Below are 24,284 nucleotides of genomic sequence, written 5' to 3'. Positions count from 1 at the left end.
TATATATATATATTTTTTTATATATATATATATATATATATATATATATATATATATATATATATATATATATATATATATATTAATACAAGCTAATATGTCATCCATCTCGAAGAAATGTTTCTTACTTTTTAGATATTTTTCTTTTTTAGTATATACTGAGAAAAAATACTTACAAATTTATTTGTGAGAGATAAAGTTTATTCATAGAACTTTATGTCCTACAAGTGCTTTTTCTTCAGTGTAATATAGACAATGATAAATGGTAAATCGCGAGATAAACAACGTCCACGTTGCGCGCGTATTTACTAAATAGTGTACGTAATAAGTGTACAATAAATATACAATAAATAAACATACGTAATAAGTAATTTCGTATTTTCCAGCGGATTTCCCAAAAAAAATTTCGAAATTACTTATTTAATATATTTCACGTTTTACATCAAAACGTGAATATAAGATTCTTTACATCAAAACGTGAATATAAGATTCTTTACATCAAAACGTGAATATAAGATTCTTTACATCAAAACGTGAATATAAGATTCTTTATAAACTTGTGCGAAAATTGAAATTCGAAGTAATGCAAGTGACATTCAATATAAAAAGTTCACAAGTTGTGATAAAGTTTTCCTTATTCTAGAATAAATTAAATTTTTTGGTAATACAATTCGTAAAGGAATCATCGAACTTATTCTTTTATTAAATCTTCATTTTTGCCAGGATTCAATTAGAACAGCGGAATTCAAGAGCTAATTGCGTTAGGCATTAAAGATACGATATAAATACGAAGCATCGTTATTGCAATGATAACGAATATTTCCCATCTGTCTGAAGTGCCAGATGGTTCCGAACACGTCATACCTCCTTGATAATCAAGATTAATTTAATCTCCGTATATCTAATAATACGGAAAATAAACTTACGCTCGATATTGTACGCAAATAAGAGACAAGTGGTTTGTTGTAACAGTGACGTTATTAAGATCGATCATTGTGACGTCACGGTGGCATTATATTGCAAGTGTTCTCAGTGTTTGAGAAAAAAACGCGATATCGTGTCTGCGTTTGGTGCATGAAGCCGGATTTATCCTGCAAAAATTGGAATATTGACGGAAATTCTAATGATAAGAATGTTATCATTCTAAACTCTTTTATTATTAAAAATGTTATAAAATATATTATTTTATTCAAAATGTTATCATTAAAAATTTTATCACGACACATGTTCATTCGTTTATCTTTGTATCATCTATGATACAGTTTGTTTCAGCGGAACAGATGACACGATGTTTCTGATACTGCTTGCCGAGGTCATTTTGAAAATAGCTTTACTGAGAAAAAAATACTTGAAAATTTCTTTGTGGAATATAAAGTTTATTTACAGAAATAAATTGTTTCACAAAAATTTCATAGAAATAAATTTTATTTCACAGAAAAATAAACTTTGTATCTCATAAAAAATATTTCATCATAAAAAATATTTCATCATAAAAAATATTTCAAATATTTTTTTTCTGTATGTTTATGACGTATGTTTATAACGTAGATGCACTGCAAAAATATTTGAAAATTTATGCAGAATATAAAGTTTATTCACAAAAATAAATTTTATTTCACTGAAATCAACTCTTCACAAAAAGAAACTTTATATCCTACAAATAAATAAATCTACAAATAAATTTTCATCTACAAAGTATTTTCCCTCAGATTGCATATTGAGAAAAATAAATGCTTGAAAATTTATTTGTGGGATATAAAATTTATTTCTCCACAGAAATAAAGTTTATTTCACTGAAATAAATTTTATTTTAATGAAATAAATTTTATTTCACAGAAATAAATTTTATTCCACAGAAATAAACTTTATATCCCGCAAATAAATTTCAAGTATTTTTTTCTTAGTCAGCATGTGACGACGTCTCGCACTGCAAACGACGTTAATTATATCGCAGCGAGAAACTCTGAATCATTAACGCCGTTATAATACTGTGAGCCTCACGTCACATACCTCCGCAACTTTACAAACTTTACAACGCGTCGTGAAAAATATCGTCTAATTACAAATGTTTATCAGGTTCTACGAGTCTCGTTCATATTACGTTATCAGTCCAATACTATATCGATGTTACGTTACCGTCCACTTGTCGTTTATTTTGTCAATTAACATAACAATAAGGAATGTAAACGGTTACGTTTCGTTAATAAGTATGACTAGTTACGTCATGGGATGGAGAGCGCAACAAAGTATATAAATATGCGTAACGTCATACCGCATGTATCTCTATCTGCTACAAAATGTAGTGTATTACTCGACAAAGTCACTCTTCACAGCAAAGTGAGACAGTTGCAGAAAATAAGGGGAGCATTGCTAAAGGGAACACGAGAAGAAACTGCTCAGAGGAAAGATACAATAAATAAATCTGTAAAATCTTTGTCGGCGGCGATAAAAAATGACAAATCTGATATGATCATTGATTGATCTTACCTTCTAAAGCGATTAATAGAATGTTCTAAGGACGTTTCCGTTTTTAAATGCGATTTCACAGTTTGAAGACTGCGCTTATCGCGTCAGAGAGTAAGAAAGAGAGAGAGGAAATAGTATAGTTCAATTCTTCGGCAGCAAAAACTTCGGCAGCAAGGTTATGAATATACAGAACAGCGCATGGAAGTTAGACTCATAACGAATTTGTTACAAAAAGATGTCGCTGATCAATTTTTCTAACCGTGCAAGATCGGAGAGAAATATAAACTGTGAAAAACAGTAAATAAATCGATCAATCATAATCAATGATTTTTCTTACGATCCGAGAATTATAAATTATGACTGATAAATTATGATTAAATCTGGGACTGATTAATTTTCATACTGCTTATGTTTTTCTATATGCCATAGGGCCTGAGCACAGACTTTTGCATAAGTCCCGAGCCACAATAGGTGTAATAAGCTTGCTTTAAGTCTTAAGAAATTGACCAATCACAGTCGATTATTCTCCTCAAATTTGACTGTGATTGGTCAATTTCTTAAGGCTTGAAGCTTACTACACCTATTGTGGATCGGGATTTACGCATAAGGAGCGCATGAGGAGCAAATGTCTGGACGCCTCAGGATGGATTATGATTGGTTATGCGTTATGCAAAAGTCTGTGCTGAAGTCTATACGCTTAAAAGTATTGTATTTATTTATCAAAAGTATTTTCTACCTCCACCGTCAAAGATTTCAATTATAGCGGTGTTAGATGCACGCATAGATCACATCTCGCGTTACACGTACTCTTCAGATTTTTTCTGTACTGTCTATTTCATTTCAAAGTGAGCGTCCTTTAAAAATGCGAAGCAAGCGGATCTATGATGCTCCGAGCGTCATTGATATCTTGCAGCTGCAGTTTAGATGTTTTCGTGTCGAAAACATTGCGTCCAAACATGTGTTTTGAATTTGCGTCTGACAATTCGACAGATGCAAATGTTGAAAATTACACGAAGACCACAAGATAAATAACAGATATACGATATCAAATCGACAAATTCAGCAATTCGATGATTGTGAGAGATCCATCTGGACACGATATGTTCGAGTCGAAAATGCGTAAACCGCAGTACTGAAAGACGCTAAATATTTTCCAGCTTTAGTTTAGTTCGTACCGAAGACATTGTGTCCAGATATTTGCTCTGAATTTGCGTCCAACAATCTGACAAATGTTGAAAATTACACATAGAATATATGAGAAATAACACACGATATCAAATAGAGAAATTCATTAATTTGATCTCATCAATCGGCAATTTCGACAGAGATCTATCTAGACGCGGTGCAGTCGATTCGAAAATGCGTAAACCGAAACTGGAAAGCGCTATTAATACTCTCCATAGACTCAGTGAAGCACAACAACACATCGTGTTGTATACACACGAGTATATGCGCAAAAGAAACCCAAGCACTGAAGAAAAAAAAACGAAACTGAAAAGAAAACCGAGTGTCGGAACCATCGTGATCTCGGCGAGTTTGATTCTCCACAGAAGCAAGAAGCGTCCCAATCGTCTCCTGATTGTCACGTTTTTTTCCAACAATCGCAAACGCCAAGAGCGTAACATTTTCGCGTGCTCTGCAGCTTTAGGAGTCGATCTCGCCGGGATCGTAATCGGCTCCGATCAGAGATCACTCTGGGCAAATGTTCGCAGAAAACAAGGAAAATTGATCGCGCGCTTGTGCAACGGCAATACCTTATCGTCAGCGGTGATCCAAACCATTTTGGCGGGCTGCGCAAAGAAATGGGAGACCGATATTAGTGACGGTGAACTCACGACGATCCGTCCGGCTGCAGTCGTCGTGTGCGAATGCGGCGGGTACCTGACCGCGCGCGCCGTCGTCGACGGTAGTCGGAAGTGCCATAGCACCGGACGGAAATGGAGTGGGAAACCGAAGACGCCGGTGCAATGCATCGGCGGGAACGATAGCAGTGCAAACGGCAGATTCGCGAGAATCGCGACCGCGCTTCCTCGACGACAGCTAGCTCCGAAAATAGCGCAATAGTCGCAGGAAGAAAGAAAAGAAGAAAATCGAGCGAGGCGAGAGAGTTTGCTGGACCTGGTAACTTTCGGGCGAAACTGCTTTAAACCATTCGAGAGCTACCCAGGTTCCATAGTTCGAAGTATTTTCCTATTTTTTATGCCATCAAGATGTCTATTCTGGTCAGTCGCCTACAGTTCGCCTTTCTACGATAGGATTATCGCCGGAAAATTGTGTCAGATGTCCTTCGTGGTTCTCCGCGGAAACCAATAACTTCACGAGGTCACCTCGCGCGAAGTTCAGGACGGTTGGTAAGAACAAATTGGCCAAAGTTATGCAAGAATGATCCGATCCACAAAATTATTTTTGAATTTTCCTTTTTTTACCAATAGGTGGCCCGTTTGTGTCTTTTTACATAAAAAGATTCAAGCTTTATAGTCTAAAATTAATTAAAAGACAGTTTTTATTTTCTACTGATTGGTACAGCCAGTAAAAATGGCGCATTTTTTTACTACTAGTTACGTCTTTTTTAAAAGGTTAAGCTTGTCAATAAATAACCTTCATTTTTCTCGAAACATATTGCATATAAGTTGGATCATTCTTGCATGACTATGACAAATCGTGAATGACTATATTACATTTATAATGGCGTTCCGTGAAAATTTCTGTGAACTTTCATAAATTTGTTATGCAAGATAAGACATTATAGCTATTATTACCTTGAATATCTTCGAGGCAAAAAGCAAAGATAGCCTTCAGATCATCGAAGCTACTTTATCTACACTGAGAAGAAATATTAAAAAATTTATTTATGGGATATATAGTTTATTTCTTTAAAGTGTAAAGTTTATTTCTGCAAATAAACTTTATATCTCACAAATATATTTACAAGCATCTTTTTCACAGTGTAGAGAAAAAAATATGGCAACTACAAAGGTATATACGAGTTTTGTAAAATTATAATGTATATAATTTATTAAACCTATGTAGTAGCTAATTATTTTTTCGGAGTATAAAAAATAGGCATTATTGTCATAAGATGTTTTTTTCCAGTAGCTTCGAAGAAGTTTTTTACATGTTTTTTGAGACGGAAAAGACCACTCGTTTGCACTGATACCCGCTATCGTTCGTGGATACCCGATTATGATCATATTAAATGTTCCATTGAAAATTATACTTTAAAAACAACTTCCGTCGTTTGTAACGGGCGTTTATATTATACATGCGCGTGATTACTAAGCGTAATCGATAGCCATATTCGCTGATAATATCAGTAATCAAATATAATCATGTATAAAATTACTGGATGTTTCCTGAGAATCTCATTTTGAACAGGAGGTATCAGGTGATATCATATAGAATATCAGTATTAATATAATTTTGAATCAGTTGCAATTGATTCCAGCAAATTCGATTGGACGCGCTGTTGAAATCAGAATATAAAAATTGTAGTTTGCAAACGAAGGAATTCTGCAGAAAGAAATCAATCAAGTCAGCGTATTATAAATTTTGGCTGAATTGCCAAATTGTGTGATGCGAGTGTTCAGTATGTCGGAATATCGCTAACATTTGACTAATCAAGATGAAAATTTAGTCTTTATGAAAGATTATCAAGTGTCTTAAAAAATCGTAAAAAACGCCAATTTGAATTATATTTCCCATAAGAATATAAAAATACGTATTTGTGTAAAACGTCTTACTATATATGTTATTCCATATCGAAAATAAACGAAAATTTTGTAAATATAAATTTAAAAAAATTGTTTCATATAACTTGGGGTACTCCGCCATTCACTGACATTTATATTTTGTCTGCATAAACTTTTGCAATTCTATACAAATAGAAAAACAGTGCAAAATATGAAAGCTGCACGATGTCAGTATCCAGCACTTTGAATCTCTTGTGTAATGTAGCACATGCTGCGCACGCTCTGCCTTCGTGATTATTTTGCATTTTCCCGCTGATACGGCATTCGAGCTCTGGGTTTCCTCGGAGCATGCGTGAACACGTGCTCCATAAGAAGTCAGCTGATACCAACAAAGCGCGCAGTTTCCTCTGACGCGTAACCTTCAACCTCAAGCACGAATTCATTCATAATAATAAAGGTCTGCATGTTCTACTTTTACACACGTCGCTGTGCCTCTCTGATTTTAGATTGAAATTTAGCTGAAGTTAGATTGTGCGTGACATACTCAGTGAGGAAAAATTGTTTAGGATTGCTGTAGTCGACTTTTTAATTGAAATCTTATTGTTTTCTTTTAACATAAATCGATCTCTCAGGTCATTCTACGTATAAAAGTACCGAATATCATCTGAAAATATCGAATAACATCGAAAAATCAATATTTTTTGACATATTTTGTATTTTATCTTTATACTTTTCAATACATAACAAATATCTCATATAGTATTTATTTTCCACATAATATAAATATCTAAAATATATCATAAAGATATTTTAAAGAGATATTTCTCGCGACGTCTTTAAGATATCTCTATGATATATTTTAGAGATTTCTGTGTAGATTTCTAATGACATCACTTTAATAACTTTTGCACTAAAACGACGAATAGAATCGATTGTTGCAAAAAATAACAGAGAACAGAGAAAAATATATAAAAAATATTTCATTGCATTTCGCAGATGCATTATTACATAAAGTTTAGTATCATCAATCAATTCCTCTCGTTATTCCAGAGTCATCTGTAAGTTGGAAAGTGAGAACATTCGAAGAAAAAATTTTTTAAAAATATTAATGCCGAAGAAAAACATTTCAGAGTATATTCAAAACAGTCTTTAAATATCAATTCCATTAAGACGTAAATAGCTTAATTTTAAAATTAAAGATACCATAAAAACAAGGAACATCATGTCAGAGATAATGACAAAAATATGTTCTCAAAATACTTTGAAGAATATCTCGGAAGATATAAAGCAGACTTTAGCTTTTAAACATTCTTAGGAATGTGTTCTGAGAATAAATGCATATCACATGGAAATGTTCCGTTTTTCAGATACTTAACTTTTGACTAGATATAAGATAAAGAAAACGTGCAAGACAAATAAAATTTCGAATTGGATACTATATGTATGGTTGGAATACGGTTCGATAGATACATTACTAAATTTACAATTAGAGTGAGAGCCGCGGTAATAGCAAAATTGTCATTTCTGTGAAATAATTCTATAGCAACAGATAATTTATCTAATGTGAAAAAAATCGCCTTGAGGCATTAGAAATTATTTTGAGACTGAGAAGAAAGACTTATCTGTCTACAATTTTATATATATGTACAGGGTGTCTCAGATATGATGACCCTTTGTGAGAACATAGAACGGATTGAGGTGAGCAAGAAAATCCTGTGCCGTTAGATGTGCGATATTCGCAATAATAGTCGAGATATTAATTAAAAAAGATTGGTGAATGATCACGCGCAATATGGTACATGAGTTGCAGTAGCATCATCTGCCGTTGTATACTTATATATTAAATCAAACTGAACAAAAAAGTCCTTTACCATTTTGTAAATGATCATATAGATTTTTAGATATTAATTAAAGAAAATTTGTGCATTATGGTATACAATCATATATGTAACAATTTTCTTTAATATTTAAAAATCTATGTGGTCATTTGCAAAATGATAGAGAACGTTTTTGTTCAGTTTGACTTAATATATAAGTACACAACGGCAGACGGCGCCACTGCAGCTCGTCTACCATATCGCGCGTGATCATTCACCAATATTTTTTAATTAATATCTCGACTATTATTGCGAATATCGCAAAACGGCAGAGGACTTTCTTGCTCATCTCAATCCATTCTACATTCTCACAAAAGATCATCATGGAGGTCTGAGACACCCTGTACATATATATAATGTCTATTTGTATCTACCTGTTGGCTTTAAAATATTCTCGTATTTTCGTTGCGGAACAGATAATAGAAATTAAACACGTTTAAAACAATAATTTATTTCGCAATTCGTATAAAATATTGGATAGTGTAATAAGTAAATATTGGATTGTGTAAGTAATTTTGAATTTTTTTAATATAATGAAGTGATTGTATTTTTATGTCGTTATAATTTTACGAAACAACGGCACAAAATCATAGATAAAACCGTGCTTTCATTTTTTTGATAAAATTACAATCATAAAAATACAATTGTTTTATTTTACATTAAAAAGTACTTATAAAACTACTCAATATTATTTATAAATTATTCTATTTCAAATTTTAGAATAGATTTACGTTAATGATAAAAATATAGAATGCTTCGAAAAAAATTTAAAAATAAAAAAAAGTCGAACAAACATAAATCTAAAAAGATACGTTGCTAGATATATACTCGCGGTTATTGACCGCTTTTTCTCCACTTCATTCTCTCTTTAACTGTAGTCTTTCCGTTCCCACTCCCTTGTTTTTTTCCACGCTACATTTATATTGCACGATGAGATAATAATTCTCATCGACCGGATTTATGCACCACGTGGTCGATGCGTGAATACTTATTATGAATATACGCTGTTATCTCTAATCATGATAATAATCCATCTTATAAAGTAAACATTTACTCTCGCTATCTAAATCCGAAATGTTTGAAATGTTGAGCTTTTAAGATTTTTTAGAATTATTTTTATTTTTTTAAATATATTTGCACACCTCTATTTAATTTATTATCGTACTCTCGGTTTCTCTTCTACAAACAAAAAGTTACATCGAAAGAAAGAAGAATGAAAAGTTTAATTATATTCCTAAATCCTATTGCATTTCATCACATTCTATCACATTTATTATGGTCTTATCTTATTACAATCTACTCTTGCCATTCTTTCATTAATCTCTCTTGCAAAGTTCAAATAAAACCGGAAACTAACCTACAAAGGAATGTATGCGTATCGTATAATTCATTAAAATTCAGTTGATTTGTTATAATTATACATTCAAGTATAAATAACGTCTAGAGATCAAGGTTGTTAATAGAAAAACCTATCAGAGACACAGCACCGTATGTCGTAACATCGACATTGAATGCAGCTGTCCCTTCGTAAAGGACGCTTCTAAACTAGAGGCCATCCATAAATTTCACGAAAATCAGCAACAACCTTGAATATTTCTGATTGGTTCGATATTAGGTCTCACAAGGAAAACCTACTCTCATTAGTCGAAAATAGATCGTCTCGTAGAAGAAAAGAGACACGGGAGAAAATCGATTCGGTGAAGCTCACAGAGATTATCATGGTATAACGGTTACCTTTGTCTCGGTCGTCCAATAAGAGAATGCGAAAGCAAGAATGGAAACCAACGATTCGCGAACGAGGAGTCGACTGTTGACTGAATAGCTGATTTACGAAGCAAACTCCTCAACGGCTCTGGTTAGACTGACGTTTTAAGGACGCGGAAGGTCACCACTCCCATTCTGGTCATGCGTACTGGTTGGCAGGTTTATAACTGGCTCTTGGCTAATTTTCACGAAGCGACGGTATTCGTACCTATCAACGCACGAATCAATACATTTGACGGTGCGGTTTCGCAACGAGGCTCCGGCACGTTGGCGGAATAATTTAAAATCAGCAAGACGCGACAACGCGAACAGCTGACAATTCGATGGGAAGAATCGGTAATTTTTATTGAAGCAGATTGCATTGTTGCGAAAATATTTTATATTATAATCTTGCCTCATGTTTGAGTAAATTCCATTTGATCGCTTTTAGCTTCAGTCGAAAAAGTTAATAGTTTTTTTCAATCAGTAGTTATTAATAGTTACCAGTAGTTATCTTGCTTTAAGTTACAGTCGCAAAATGCTGAAATGTTACACGTTATTATTTTTGAATTTAACTAAGAGCTATAAAGACGTGATTCTTGAGCATGTGATAAATTAACTAAAAGACTTGTGTTTTGACGAAAAATGAAAGGAAGTTGCTAGTAGACAACAAAACTTATGTCAAGAACTTTACTTGATATATTAATCCAAAAGAAAGGAAAAATTAAATATTGATAAATACAAATCCAAGTGAATTAATAGGGGATCTCCTTGCGATTGATCCTTCACTGAGCAAAATGTGTTCTTGATAGTGGCATGATTAATTTTTATGAGACCTTGGCGTAGCTTTCTTATCTGCCCGTGACCTACACGTTACGTCAATTAATAGTTTGATAAAGCATTTATACATCACGTGATCAATGGTACATTTATCATCGAAAACGATACGATATTGCAACGATACAGGCAAGTGAGATTGTTGCTTTTGGTAGAATTTTCGAAATAAATTCGCAACCGCTATTTTATGTAATGACTTTACATTTGAAGATAAATCTCGGAAAAAAACATATTCTAGAAATTATTTGTGCAAACAATTAACGTGTTAAAACTAAGTTCTTTTAAAATATATTTGCGCAAAAATTTCATTAAAATTAAAAAAAATGTAAGAGGGGATGTTGTAATCAATTTTATGTAGATAAGAGATTTGTTTGAGCATTTTGTTAATTCGTGATAATTATATTACGATAAGGATATTTTGCTAGAATGAAATGTTATCCAACGAGCACGTTCATGAAATTTGCTCATATTGCGTGACCTGTACAATGCTGTCCACTGATGGTGGATCACTGAACTAGAGCTGCCACATGTGGGACCGAGTACGCGTAACTATAGTGCGTGCGACGCAGTGCACACAAGCGAAGAACTGTGTACGTGTGGGCTGCCTGTCACGAACTATAGCGCTTGGCGCTTCGACCAGGTTCGGGCGGTGGAAGAGTGCAGACGTACAAGCTGCCATCTCTCTCCCGACCTATAGCTATAGCCTAATACTACAAGCGGCGAGAATCATGCCTAGGCCTTTTTATTATATCTCGACACTCGCATGTTGCTTCTCACGTGTGCGTACTTTTACTATTTAACTAATTGTTACATTAAATGAAATGTTTTTTTACACATAAAATAACTCGTCAACAAAATTATCGCATAGGTTAATTTATGTCGAAATGTCGCACAATTTTTAAGGAGAGCGGTGCACTTGGACACAGTGCATTTGGACACAGCCAATCACAGCACCGTGTGATTAGAGACATTTGTAGGGTCCCTTGGAACAGCGACTTGTGATTGGACTGTGTCCAATTGCCCCGTGTCCAACTGATATACACCCTTTTTAAGAAGCATAATACCGCGAAACATTATCGTATTTAAAAATTTTTTTTATTTCAAAAGTGAAATATATTTTAAGGAGCATATTAGTCAGATATTTTGAAATTATTCTCTCCCCTTTCCGCAGTCTTTTCACAAGTAAAGACGTATTGCGTCTCCAAAAAATTGCACAATGTGACGTATCCTACGGGATGGAATAAATTTTTTTCGTAAATTTTATGATAACCATTATAAAGTATAGTCTTTTCCGTACAATTAAGATAAAAAGCGGATTTGTGCGTTTTTTTCGCGGAGTTGCGAAAAAAACATATCAAAGTTACCTATACATTTTTGTTATCACTTTATTTGATGCACTCTGTTGAGTGGAATGAATTCTTTTCACAAATATATATATATATATATATAATAAATTTAATAATGTTTCAAGCTATATAATATATTCAGTTGTATAAAACCATTAATCTTTATCATGTACTCTCACAACTAGTTACTCAAAAGTAAATCCTTGTTTTCTATAGAAAGTAAAAATATATTCTCCAGAATTTTTTCATGTAGAATACATGTATATAAGATTAGCAGCATCAAACCATTAAGAAAAAGATCTTCAAAATTTGATAGAAACAGTACCAACTTAGTATTCCTTGTAATAATTCATTATTTCTTGAATATTTAGTACTCTTGTTATAATTCATTACTTCTTGAATACTAATAACGATAATGAATAATTGTTCCAAATTAACAATGGCAACAGTAAGTGTTGCCATTATTAATTAAGTTAGAAAGTAATAGTAAGTCATTAGTAATAGGTAGTAAATATCATAACGTAATGCTGCTATGGTTACAATTTACTTTTGGTCTGTAACTATTTGGTAAAAACATTGATCATTTTTAAATATAACTGTAATAGTTGCAGAATTTCTTGAGTAATAGTAACAAATATAATTTAAATTTTTATTGTTAGTTATAGGATCAGCAACATCAAACTGTCAAGAAACTGTTTAAAACTTAGTAAAACTGGTACTAATTTAGTACTTCTTATAATAATTTACTTTTTCTTAAATATTAATAGCAATAATGGGTAATTATTCTATATTAGTAATGGCAAAAGTAAATGATTTAATAAATAAATAATACTACAACATAATGCTTAAGATTACAATTTATTTTTGGACTGTAACTATTTATAAGGGCATTACTCTTTTTATATGTAATTGTAATAGTTGAAAAATTATATTTTTTGGATAGTAGTAACAGGTATAATTGAAATTTTTATGGTTAGTTTGTGAAAGCATGTAGAATACATGTACATAGGATCAACGACACCAAACTGTCAAGAATAGGACCTTTAAAACTTATAGATTATGATAGAAATAATATTAACCCAGTTCTTCTTAATATAACTTAATAATAACTCATAAATACTTCTTAAATATTAATAACAATAATCAGTTAATGTTCCAAATTAGTAATGATAACAGTAAGTTTTAATAGGTAATGCATACCATAACGTAATGTTGTTGAGGTTACAATTTACTTTTAATCTGTAATTATTTGGTAAAGGCATTGAACTTTTTAAATATAACTGTCACAGTTGTTGAATTATATTTCTTGGATAATAGTAACGAATATAATTGAAACTTTTATGTGGTTAATTTATGAATGTATGTAGAATACATGGAATCAACGATATCAAACTATCAAGAAACAAATATTTAAAACTTGGTGGAAACAATACTAACTTAATATTTCTTGTAATAATTTATTATTTCTTGAATATTAATAGCTATAATGAGTAATTGTTCCAAGTTAGTAATAGTAATAGTAAGTGTTTTAATAGATAATTGAGTATCATAATGTATTACTGTTACGGTTACAATTTACTTCAGATCTGTAACTATTTTGGTAAGAAAATTCTTTTTTTTTAAATGTAATTATAATAGTTGCAGAATTACATTTCTTGGATAATAGTAACAAATATAATTGTAATTTTTATGGTCAGTTTGTGAATGCATGTAGAGTATGCGTACTACATGAGATCAGCAGCATCAAACTGTTAAGAAAAAGATTTCCAAAATTTATTAAAAATTATATTAATTCAATATTTTATGAAATAATTTATTACTTCTTAAATAAAAATTATGATAATAAGTAACTTTTCCAGATTAGTAATGATAACAGTAATTTTTTTTAGATAACAAAGATAACATAAGTAACAAAATAATGAATAGCAGCATATTAGTTTTAAAACATAACTTTTCCTATCCTGTATAATGTAGCATAATTTTTATATACACATACATATACAATAAGTAAAATGCACTGATATTTTAATATAATAAAACTTTATCACACTTTGTTTCAGTTTTATTAAAAAAGTATATATATATTTTTTTTAGATACATAATTATAATTATATATTTGTGTAAGAGAGAGACCCTAATAGCACAGATGTTCAGGAGACATTCAGGAGTACATCCTGAGAAAATTCTGAGGACATTTGTTCGTCCTCATGATATCCTTAGAATGTTCTAAGAAGATCTTGTGTTGGGAAGAGTCAAACGTGTTATCACAATTACTATATCATTCTTTATTACACATATGAACTTATACATGGTAAATACGTGACACACACATCATCAAAAATAAATAAAATAAAAAAACAATCTAAAAAATCATATAATTATTATCAATATATATATATATATATATAAACATAATATTCACATTTTTCTATAATATAATTCTATATTCTATAATTACTTATAATTATGTATTGTATCAGTTTTTTATGCTTTTATTTTAATTGTTTTGAATATTTTTTATATTTTATTTTTAATTATATTTTATTTTGTGAATTGCATGAAAACACTACTCTCAATTTACATCTCACTACATTTCACGAAGCATAAATGCTACATCTCTCAAAACAGAAAGAAGACAGAGAGCGCTAACAGTCATCAAGTCTGCATTTGCGCTTACGTCAAAAGTCATCACGATCTACGAGACACCAACTATATTCATTTATTCAAGTAGCTATAGAACTATGTGTCTACATTGTCGTAAACTTATTTTTTTTAGTGGAATTATATAACTTTTTTAACATAAATCGATTTTTTGAACATACCATTTTGTATAAAATTAGTTAAGTAAGATCATTGGAAAGAGAATATTCTCTCCGAGATATTATATATTTTATCCTCATACTTTTCGATATAACATATAAAATGTCTCGCAAATTATTCATTTTTCGATAATTTCATATCAATACTTTTATACATATAACGATCTGAGGAAACGATTTATAGAAAAAGTCATACAACTCCGCAACGAAGTTCATAGATTTGGCTGCTTATGTTACATATTTGAAAATTTACCGGTCAAACACCTAATTTTCTTCAACAAAGTTTATATTATATTAATTTACAGAATCACAAATATTTTTAAAAATACGTGCAAAAATAAATTGAAGCATTGTTTTCAAGTATAATACCTCCTTAATATATTAGGTTTTATCTATAATAAAACTCTAATGCATTAAGAAGACGAAACTGTTCAAAATTTTAAGAAGAAGTCTTTGCTACATGTTTTCCAGCGTTATCGATAACTACTTCCTTTACATTTTTGTATTGTTAAAAAAAGAATCTTGCTAAAATAATTCTCTAATAAAACATCTTGTATAACGTTAATACACCATTTTTTTTAAGTTTTCGATTTATAAAAGACGAATGTTGTTCTTCAGGAATAAATCTGGACACACGTTTTGGAGCGCCATGTACGTTGACCATGAAATCATGAAACAAAAGCACTTTTGAGTCGTCCTGTATACCATTCGCCTAGGAGAATTAAAGCAAACAGACCACTCAACGCAGACGTGCCTCAATCGCGTCTCGATCCTCGTAAATACCATTTATCTCGAGGAGAACGCGGTGTGCGAACGCAACTCGTGAAGTAAAGTTGAAACTGAAAACACGAAATTTATCCGTGATAAGACCCCCTACGAGCAGCTGACCGAGCAGATTGCGATAACCCGGTACTGCTTGGTGCTACTTGTTGCTGCCTTCTCCCCGGTTCAGTCGGCCTTGCTTTGCCTGCCACATTGCTTAGGATATTAACTACGAGCATCATGAGTGATAAAAGTGAGAAGAGCGAAGTGATCAATTTCGGCGCCGGCCCGGCTAAACTACCGCACGAGGTGTGTTGAAACTTTCTTTTGCAATTTTCCAGCTTTCCTCTTACAACTTCTATTAGTCGGAAAAATTATAAGTACACCCGTTAAGAGATTACTCACCAAAAATGCATTATATTCTAGTCTGAGAAATAATTTTACTTGTAAAAATGCATTATATATTACAGTCTGAAAAATAATTTCGCTAATGCTTTACGTAAGATATTTGAAACTAATTACAAGACAATTATTCCCCAGACAGCACAAGATCTCCTGAGGACGTCTTAAAGACGTCCTGAGGACGAAAAAATATCCTCAGAACTTGCTCAGGATGTACTCTGGATGTTCCCTGGACATCTGTGCTGTTAGGGTCTCTATGTAGATATATGATAATTTATTGAATATTAAAATGTATGACAGACGTTACTTTGAGGATACATTTTCAAAGATAAAATGAAAAGATAATTTTAACGAGACGAGTGATCGTATTATTAGATGCATTTTGAAAAGCAATGATAGACGCGTGCATTTTTATTTTATGATAAATTCATGTAGAATTATATTTAGAAAAAGAAATATACATATGTATCAACCATTTTCTGCTTTTATGCAAGGACATAAGGCTGCGGATTCCAGCTATAATTTGGCTCAATTAGCGTTTATAAGAACGTATTATTGCTCTACAGAGATACGAGCTCAGCTGCTTTGCACAGCCGTTTTGTACAAATCGTTTCTTCATTGTGGCGCTGATATCTGTACACAAAATTATTTAAATCTTGACAATTTATATTCTTGGTTTATATTTTCAAAGTATATTAAAAATTTATACAATTCATCGATTAAGTTTGCGTTTTAACGTAATTCCTTACAACTTATCCGCGCGTTAAATAATCATTCTTTTTATTTAAATAATTGTTATTCACGTTGTTCTTGTATTTTTATGTACACAATGCAATTAATAATTCATGAATGCATGATAATCCACGTACGTATACATTACATGTAACATCGATAATGTTTTAGAAGAAACTTACACGAGGAATTATTTGCGAATATATGTCGTGTACGATTATGTCATTATGGTATAATTTATGATACAATATTTTATTTGCATCGCAACATACTAATAATTGTCGCGGTAAGAGCGATTCATGATCTTCAAAGTGACGAAAATCAATTACCATTCATCTCACGGATCCTCGTATTTCATTATCTTAAATTAATATTTTGGCTTTGCGACTCACGTCAAATGAATAGTGCTGGAACAATGATCCGAAATTGCACTGCTTGTGTTACCAAAGAGCAATATCACCTGCATCCATACAGCATAAATGCCTAAAAAATATCTTGAAGATATTCTATAATTATTTTAGATATTTTTAGGATGTCTTCAAATTTGTTTGATTTATTTTAGACATTCGTGCTGTTTAAGTACTTTAAAGTCGGTTATCGATACCAGTCTATTTTGAATGACACAATGTCATTATTGTTATGTTATTCTTGCGCAAATACAATATATGCTAGTTGACAAATCATGCTAATGATACTGTCGTTAGGATCTTACAGAATAAAGCCTTATTCTGTAAGTTCCTAACGACAATATAATTAGCATGAATGTAGCTTTAAAAAATAGTATAGTAAATAGCTTTAATTAAAGAAGTCCTGAGAATTATGTGTTACGCAAAAATCCTGTTAACGGAGTTACAACGTAATAAATTGCAGAACAGATCCGCATGCCAAAAAGATAACAACGACAAATGCTGGTCAATCGCGTTCATTGAACTTACACGTATGTGGCTTGACCGTCGCTCTATCATTTGTAGGTTCTGAAAAACGTGCAGAGAGAATTGCTCGCATACGGAAACACCGGGATCAGCATCGTCGAGTTAAGTCATCGGTCGAATGATTTTAAAAAAGTGATCGACGATGCGCAGGCCACGCTGCGAGACATCTTGTAAGTGAAGACGAGCGAGTCGATTAATTTGAAAATTGCTACAATGCACTGATGCGACGTTTCCGTTCTGAAAGACGATCGAACTTGCCTTATTTTAAAAATAAATAGCTTAAATAAATAGTAATAAGTGCAATGAGTAGCAACAGGTGTAATAAATGAACAAACAATATTAGGTGGTAATAAATGGCTGAAATAAGTAATAAACAGTAATAAGAGCTGATGAATAAGTGGAAACATATATTCCAGAGTAAAAATAAGAAATTTACTAATCGGGAAAGATGTGAAAGATAAATGTGTGATAAATTGTGATTTAAATCTCTTTAATTTGAACGTTATTGAAAGTCTTAATTAATCTAAAGTCGATTTTCCTTCAAAATTTTACTGACGAAAGATCTGTTCTTTTCAGCGATATTCCCGACAATTACAAGGTCCTATTTATGCAAGGAGGCGGCACCGGACAGTTCGCAGCAATTCCTCTGAATATTATGAACACTGGCACCGCGGATTATTTAGTGACTGGTGAGAAATACATTTTGAAATCTCGACGAAATGACTTTTCAATTCCTGCCAAAACAGAATAACTAACACGAATGTCTGCTTAGGATCATGGTCGGCGAAGGCAGTGAAAGAGGCTGTCAAGTACGGAAAAGTCAATATGGTGTTGCCGAAAACGACCAAGTACACAGGAATTCCGGATCCGTCCACTTGGAACTTGGATCCGAATGCCTCATACGTTTATTATTGCGCCAATGAAACTGTTCACGGTTAGTGAACTCAAGTCCTTGAAATTTCACCCCTTGGTGAAATTTTATTACTGGCACTCTAGCGCAGCCGATATATGTAAAAAAAATGTTTTCAGGTATCGAATTTGATTACATTCCCGAGACAAACGGAATACCGCTGGTCGCTGATATGTCATCGAACATTCTTACAAAACCTTTAGACATATCGAAGGTAAGGTGATAAAAAAATGCAGTCGATTGAGACTATATTGAGATAAGTCGTGATGATTGATGGATTCAGTGGCGTGTTGTTTTATCACTTTATCAATTTCCAATGATATATGGAGAAATTCGAAAGCGATAATCTGTGATGTCATTAGCTAACGCGTGTGTATTATAGATTTCTATATCTCTACATGTATGGCTGTGTTCCGTAATACACGTATGCGCGCATTTTCCACAGTATACGCGACATGAACTATAGATAAATGCACGCACACATATTATAGAACGTAGTTTACATTTATTGTTTCTGCCCACAGAAAGTTACATACTGTATTCAGATAAATGTTACTTGTTTCAAGTTTTTGATAAGTTCGTATATCCATATAAATTTATTATAAGGTCATCATAAACATCAAATTTGTTCTGAATTCTGGTAAATTTAGCATTTTGATCAAGAATATTGAGAAATTCGGTTTACTTACATAAACTCGACCAGCTTTTTCTTCGATAAAGTTTTATAATATTCTTATAGAAAAAATTAATTTTTCTTTTGAATATATAATAATAAACTTTTTGAAAATTTGTGATAAGTATATTTTGAGACTATTATAAAAAAAATATTCTTTATGAAAATAACAATATAGATATAGCCATATAGAGAGAGAAATAAGAAAATATTCTTTGATAAAGATAACGATTATTAAAAAAAATTAAAGTAAACTGAGTAATTGCTTTAATTGTAAGTAGCAGTGGAATAATATTTTTCTCTGTGTGCGCAGATTAATGAATTTGTTTTGTATCATGTTGACAATGTTTTCTCTCTAATGCGATTTTTTCGTAGAATTGTTGCGCGTCTTGAAATTTACCGGAGTGGAAAAGTAAATAAATTCATGCCGCACGCATCCTTTTTCAGTTTGCTGTGATTTTCGCTGGTGCTCAGAAGAATATTGGTCCAGCTGGTATTACCGTAGTGATTATACGAGACGATATGCTCGGTCGTGCCATGGATGTATGCCCGACAATATTGAATTTTACAGTCATGGCAAACGAAAATTCTCTACACAACACTCCACCAGTTTTCCAGTAATTTTAATTATTTTTCATCAGCGGAAACTAATTTTCTTCTTCTTCTAAAAAATTTGGCCTGGAAATTTAACCCCTTTGGCCAATCATACCAAATTATACAAACAAAAATTCTTTCATATGATAAACTAATTTTCTAAATTGTTTCCTTACTGTATCGTCAATTTGTAGTGAAAATATCTACGATTAATTATTGTCATTTCGCTGATTACTTTTCATAGGATATATGTGGTGGGTATGGTGTTCGAGTGGATTAAGCATCATGGTGGAGTTGAAGGTATGCAAAACCTCGCAAAGAAGAAAAGTAGCAAGGTGTACGGTATGATCGATAAATCTGGAGGTTTCTACAAGTGCCCCATCAATCCAGACGCGCGGAGTAAAATGAACATTCCGTTTAGAATAAAAGATGGCGACGAAGAGCTTGAGAAAGAATTTCTCTCTGGAGCGCAAGCTCGTGGCATGATGCAATTAAAAGGTCACAGGTCAGTATCAGAAAACTGCAATTATACTTTTATTAGTTTAGTCGATTAAAACAATTACAAGAGACAAGGAAAAAATTTCAACCACTTTTTGTATTTTCAAATTTTAAAAATATATATATAACAGCGAAGAAGAAATATATCCTGTAATAGAATCGACTTATTTACTAATTTATTAGTAATTTGTTTTTTAATTAATATTAATATTAATTCTATCATTCCTATTACAAAACTTCCTTTTCTTCAAATTCTGAAGTTTTATAAAGGAATAATCTTACAGCAATAAAGCAGTATTTTCGTGATTATAATTTTTTTGTAGATCTGTGGGTGGAATAAGAGCATCTTTGTATAATGCAGTCACGGAAGATGAAGCACAAACATTAGCAAATTACATGAAATGGTTTTACGACAAGTATTGCAAATAAAGTGGAAAGTGATTTTAAATATATTAAGTAATGGATATCGGACCTTTTTCAATGGAACTATAAACAAGTGCTTATGTATATATTGTTTTAAATAAAACAAGGAAAGCCGTTGATATTACTTTTGGCACGTTTGACTATTAGGGTATGATTGAGTTTATGTGAAAATTCATGATTGATACTTTCATGATTGATCAATTAATTTAAAAGAGTAAGGCCTGGTTGCACCAACATTATTTTGGCTTTAAGCGAAACTTAAACATATATCTATCTTTATTTTTCTTTCTATGTAAATAAAGATAGACATATATTTAAGTGTCACTTAAAACCAAAATAACGTTGGTGCAACCGGGCCTAAACAAAATAAATTTATCCTTGAACAGTAATATAATCGAACATCGATTTATCTCGAGTCGAGAGTATCGCTCATCCCTACCGTAAACAAACCTAACCTTTTATTGAGAGAGAGAGAAACCTAACCTAATTTAACTTACAAGTTGACTAGTGATACATCTCCTTGTGAGTGTGCCTTTTTAATTGTGGAAAAATGTCTCTGAAGAGGAAATTGACGCAGGATGATCTACGTAAAGCGATGAATGAACATAAGAAGAAACTCGTTACAGTTAAAAAGATTGAATCGCCATTGGCAAAATATCCTTTTTATAACTCGACAATGTAATTTGAGGTTAACTTACCTTTTTAAACTATTACAGCTTTTAAACTATCATTATTATATCGCAGTGTATGTATATATGCTTGCACTCTATAATTATAACTTTCTATGATTTATCGACATCGGTAAATATTTTTTTACTGTTAAAACAATATCATTCTTAGAGCGTTCTTCATGTTAAGAACAACCTTAACTCCTATAAACACATATACAGATTCAGGTCAGCTTATGTGCATTTTATGCAAGTCGGTTGTGCGCAATGAAACAGTATGGCCTGTTCATCTAAATTCCAAAACACATAAAGAAAACATTGCAGTAGCAAAAAAGACCAAACTAGAGACAGAGAGTATGGTAAAAACATCGAATGTTACAGTATTCAAAAGACCCCTCTCACCATCCCAAAACAGTTCTGCAAATAAGAAAATAAAGGGAATATTGAAGAACAGTAATCAACCAGTAGCGCAAACTAAGTCAAGTTTACCAGCAGATTTCTTTGACAGTGATTCAAAGCAAGTTAATGGTGGGCCTTCTTCTGCAACACAAAAGAAGGAAAGTAAAGATTCTACAGTTAGTATTATAGATGTATCAAGTATAGAAGCAGAGGAAGAAAAAGAAAAGGAAAAAGAAAAAGTAAAGGATACAAATGTATCCGTTCTTCCAGAAGGATTCTTTGATGATCCAGTAATGGATGCTAAGGTAAAAATAAAAAAAGCTATAAAGTACATGAAAATTAAATGTATATTATAATGTATAATGTATTAGTATTAGCATTGAAGTATAATATGCATCAATTTACTAAACTAAAATGTATTTTGTCCTATTTTTCTATGTTTTTAATTGTTCCCTTTAGGTTCGTAATGTCGAATACAAGGATCCTATAGAGGAAGAATGGGAGAAATTCCAAAAAGAGATTAAGGAAGAAACTGCACAATCTGCGCAAATTATTGCAGATGATCAAGAGGAAGCAACAACGGAAAGGCAACTGGATGAAATTGAGGAACAAATTAGGCATTGGTCTAGGTAAATATATCCCTAACGTTGCTAAAGAGAAATATTTTATATGAGTCATACAAGAGATATTTCAATTATAAATCATTGTCCATAACAGGGTAATGGATCTTGTAAAGCGTAAGGAACAAGTGCAGGCTACCGATAGAAAGCAAGAAAACTTCGATGATAACATATCGAGCGGTGACGAAACCGAGTTTGACGAGTTCCTCGACTGGCGGGCAAAGAACTCCTACAAATAAAATTCTTTGTGTATATAATATCTTTGTAAATATCATCTTTTTGTCGTCTTAGCACAAGTATTTGTATAAAATTGTAAACTTTTTAAATTCAGTCTTTCTAATATTTTATATATGCTAATCCCTGTGTCCCTCAATTATTATAAACATTTTCATTAGTTTTATTATGTTATAATAATCATTGTATTGAAATTCAATTATAATTGTGTAATAATAATTATTTATGATCTTAATGAGATTTCAATAATCAATATATGGAGAGAGTATTATAATTTTGTATAATATAAATTTATTTCAATTTTACTGTGCTTTTAATAGTCTAGGAACACAAACAGTTAATAAGATGTATTTAGGCTACGTTCCGAAATTCATTGTCAGTACTGAAAATCTATAGTTCATATTACGTATACTATAGAATTTTAGTATTGACAGTGAATTTCGAAACACAGCCTTAGATGCATCTTGCTAAGAAGTATAGTAAATCCTGCTAGAAACAGCAAGTGTTTTAATAACATATTTCAGTTCTTAAAATATATAAATAGCGCTTGTGAAACGAAGGGATAGTGAGTTATTGCAGAATCAATATATTCCTCGATCACAAAATCTTATCAGTAATCTGCATTATAAAATTCTTTCCATTTGTAATATACAGAAGTGTGTAAATGATATTAAGAAGTGTAATTAAATATTATAATGCAAGCAGGATCTCAATGTAATTATTCACATGATATAGAGTTCGTAAAATATTCATAGGAATAATGTTTCCAAATCACGATCCCGGCGCGACGCGAGACGCGAGTGCGTGCGATTTCATGTAAACAAACACGGATGAGCACGCGGATACATACACACCGCGCACGCGCGGTGACACACCACACACATGCGCGCGCGGCCGGCTCCAGTGTAGCCTTTGTCGCCACTGTAGACAGACGGACTTGCGTCGCGCGCGATTTTCGATTTTTCTATGTTAATCAGTGCGTACCTATGCAATGATTTTACGCGTGTGTTCATCGTGCTGGGGTCATTGTGAGCAGTATGAATATTCTGTACTTTCAAAGGTAATTACTGTCTTCTAAAATATCTTTTATATCCCTCGCATTTTTAGTGAGAGAAAGAAGAGTCACAGAAGTCGAGCTGTGTATTTCCGTTATTCCTATTCCGATATTTCCGTGTTCTAGATTTATCCGAACTGAGCAATATCTCGATTGTTATAACTAATCAAGAAAATTGTTATAACTAATCAAGAAAATTATTTTTCTGTTCCAGATCTCGTGAAATTCGCGACTACATCGCGAAGGCTCGCGGAGGATACGGACGTGGAAAATCCGTTTTGAAGCATGAAAAGTCAATTCAATGGTGAGTTTACAAACTGTTTATACTTCTCTGTTTGATTCTCTGGAATCGACAGTTTGCAAAGAAAGCTGTCAGAGTAAAGATAATTCATAGTTCAATCTTTTATACCGTTTATACTGTTCACTCGCGATGTATTTCAAACATTGCTAATTTAGCCTAGTCTTAGTTGCTAACCTAACCTAATCTAAACTAAGCCGGTTGAAGAATTGAAATGATCACTGCACTGTGAAAGAAAAAATATCTATGAAATAAAAAAGTATTTGTTCTGTGGGTACTATAATGACATATATATATATATATATATA

At 32.2% G+C, this 24,284-nt stretch overlaps 3 protein-coding genes across 7 annotated transcripts in view; 2 read left to right on the top strand and 1 right to left on the bottom strand.

The window, feature by feature from the left end:
- LOC116848420 (pyruvate kinase-like) overlaps positions 1-9,934 on the bottom strand; it is a 15,276-nt gene extending 5,342 nt beyond the window's left edge. Inside the window, exons 1-2 of one of the 4 annotated variants that reach the window (XM_032824498.1) lie at positions 9,767-9,924; positions 4,221-4,256 (exon numbers count right to left, since the gene is read on the bottom strand). In XM_032824498.1, the coding sequence (XP_032680389.1) occupies positions 4,221-4,247 (27 nt within the window). In that variant the 5' untranslated portion in view covers positions 4,248-4,256; positions 9,767-9,924. Of the gene's footprint in view, positions 1-4,220; positions 4,585-9,766 lie in introns of those variants that run through there. The other 3 variants (XM_032824500.1, XM_032824499.1, XM_032824497.1) reach the window with 3 other exon arrangements.
- On the top strand, positions 4,670-20,827 carry LOC116848421 (probable phosphoserine aminotransferase). Of its 2 annotated transcripts, XM_032824502.1 has the most exons (9): positions 4,670-4,817; positions 15,396-15,848; positions 17,645-17,775; positions 18,182-18,294; positions 18,378-18,539; positions 18,635-18,729; positions 19,636-19,805; positions 20,027-20,287; positions 20,604-20,709. In XM_032824502.1, the coding sequence occupies exons 2-9, from the start codon at positions 15,780-15,782 to the stop codon at positions 20,707-20,709; spliced, it is 1,107 nt and encodes a 368-aa protein (XP_032680393.1). In that variant the 5' UTR covers positions 4,670-4,817; positions 15,396-15,779. The 2 variants fall into 2 exon arrangements, with proteins under 2 accessions (XP_032680393.1, XP_032680392.1); XM_032824501.1 differs by lacking the exon at positions 4,670-4,817 and having other exon boundaries at positions 15,780-15,848; positions 20,604-20,827.
- A 292-nt stretch (positions 20,828-21,119) lies between these two features.
- Positions 21,120-22,716, top strand: LOC116848422 (zinc finger protein 830). The gene is made up of 4 exons (XM_032824503.1): positions 21,120-21,357; positions 21,586-22,075; positions 22,230-22,399; positions 22,488-22,716. The coding sequence occupies exons 1-4, from the start codon at positions 21,254-21,256 to the stop codon at positions 22,627-22,629; spliced, it is 906 nt and encodes a 301-aa protein (XP_032680394.1). The 5' UTR covers positions 21,120-21,253; the 3' UTR covers positions 22,630-22,716.
- Positions 22,717-24,284: the final 1,568 nt, after the last annotated feature.

Source organism: Odontomachus brunneus, unplaced genomic scaffold (assembly GCF_010583005.1).
Source record: "Odontomachus brunneus isolate Ranch 3 - 2012 unplaced genomic scaffold, Obru_v1 Obru_scaffold_095, whole genome shotgun sequence".
Taxonomy (NCBI): Eukaryota; Metazoa; Arthropoda; class Insecta; order Hymenoptera; family Formicidae; genus Odontomachus; species Odontomachus brunneus.
Note: the sequence above shows the minus strand (reverse complement) of the source record. Positions and strands in the feature narration are given on the sequence as shown.

Excerpts from the sequence above, each read along its gene's own strand:
- LOC116848422 (XM_032824503.1), top strand. The coding sequence starts at position 21,254 with ATGTCTCTGAAGAGGAAATTGACGCAGGATGATCTACGTAAAGCGATG. Across the intron at positions 21,358-21,585 it reads ATTGAATCGCCATTGGCAAA|ATATACAGATTCAGGTCAGC; the intron begins ATATCCTTTTTA and ends TCCTATAAACAC. Across the intron at positions 22,076-22,229 it reads ATCCAGTAATGGATGCTAAG|GTTCGTAATGTCGAATACAA; the intron begins GTAAAAATAAAA and ends TGTTCCCTTTAG.
- LOC116848421 (XM_032824501.1), top strand. The coding sequence starts at position 15,780 with ATGAGTGATAAAAGTGAGAAGAGCGAAGTGATCAATTTCGGCGCCGGC. Across the intron at positions 15,849-17,644 it reads CGGCTAAACTACCGCACGAG|GTTCTGAAAAACGTGCAGAG; the intron begins GTGTGTTGAAAC and ends TATCATTTGTAG. Across the intron at positions 18,295-18,377 it reads CGCGGATTATTTAGTGACTG|GATCATGGTCGGCGAAGGCA; the intron begins GTGAGAAATACA and ends ATGTCTGCTTAG.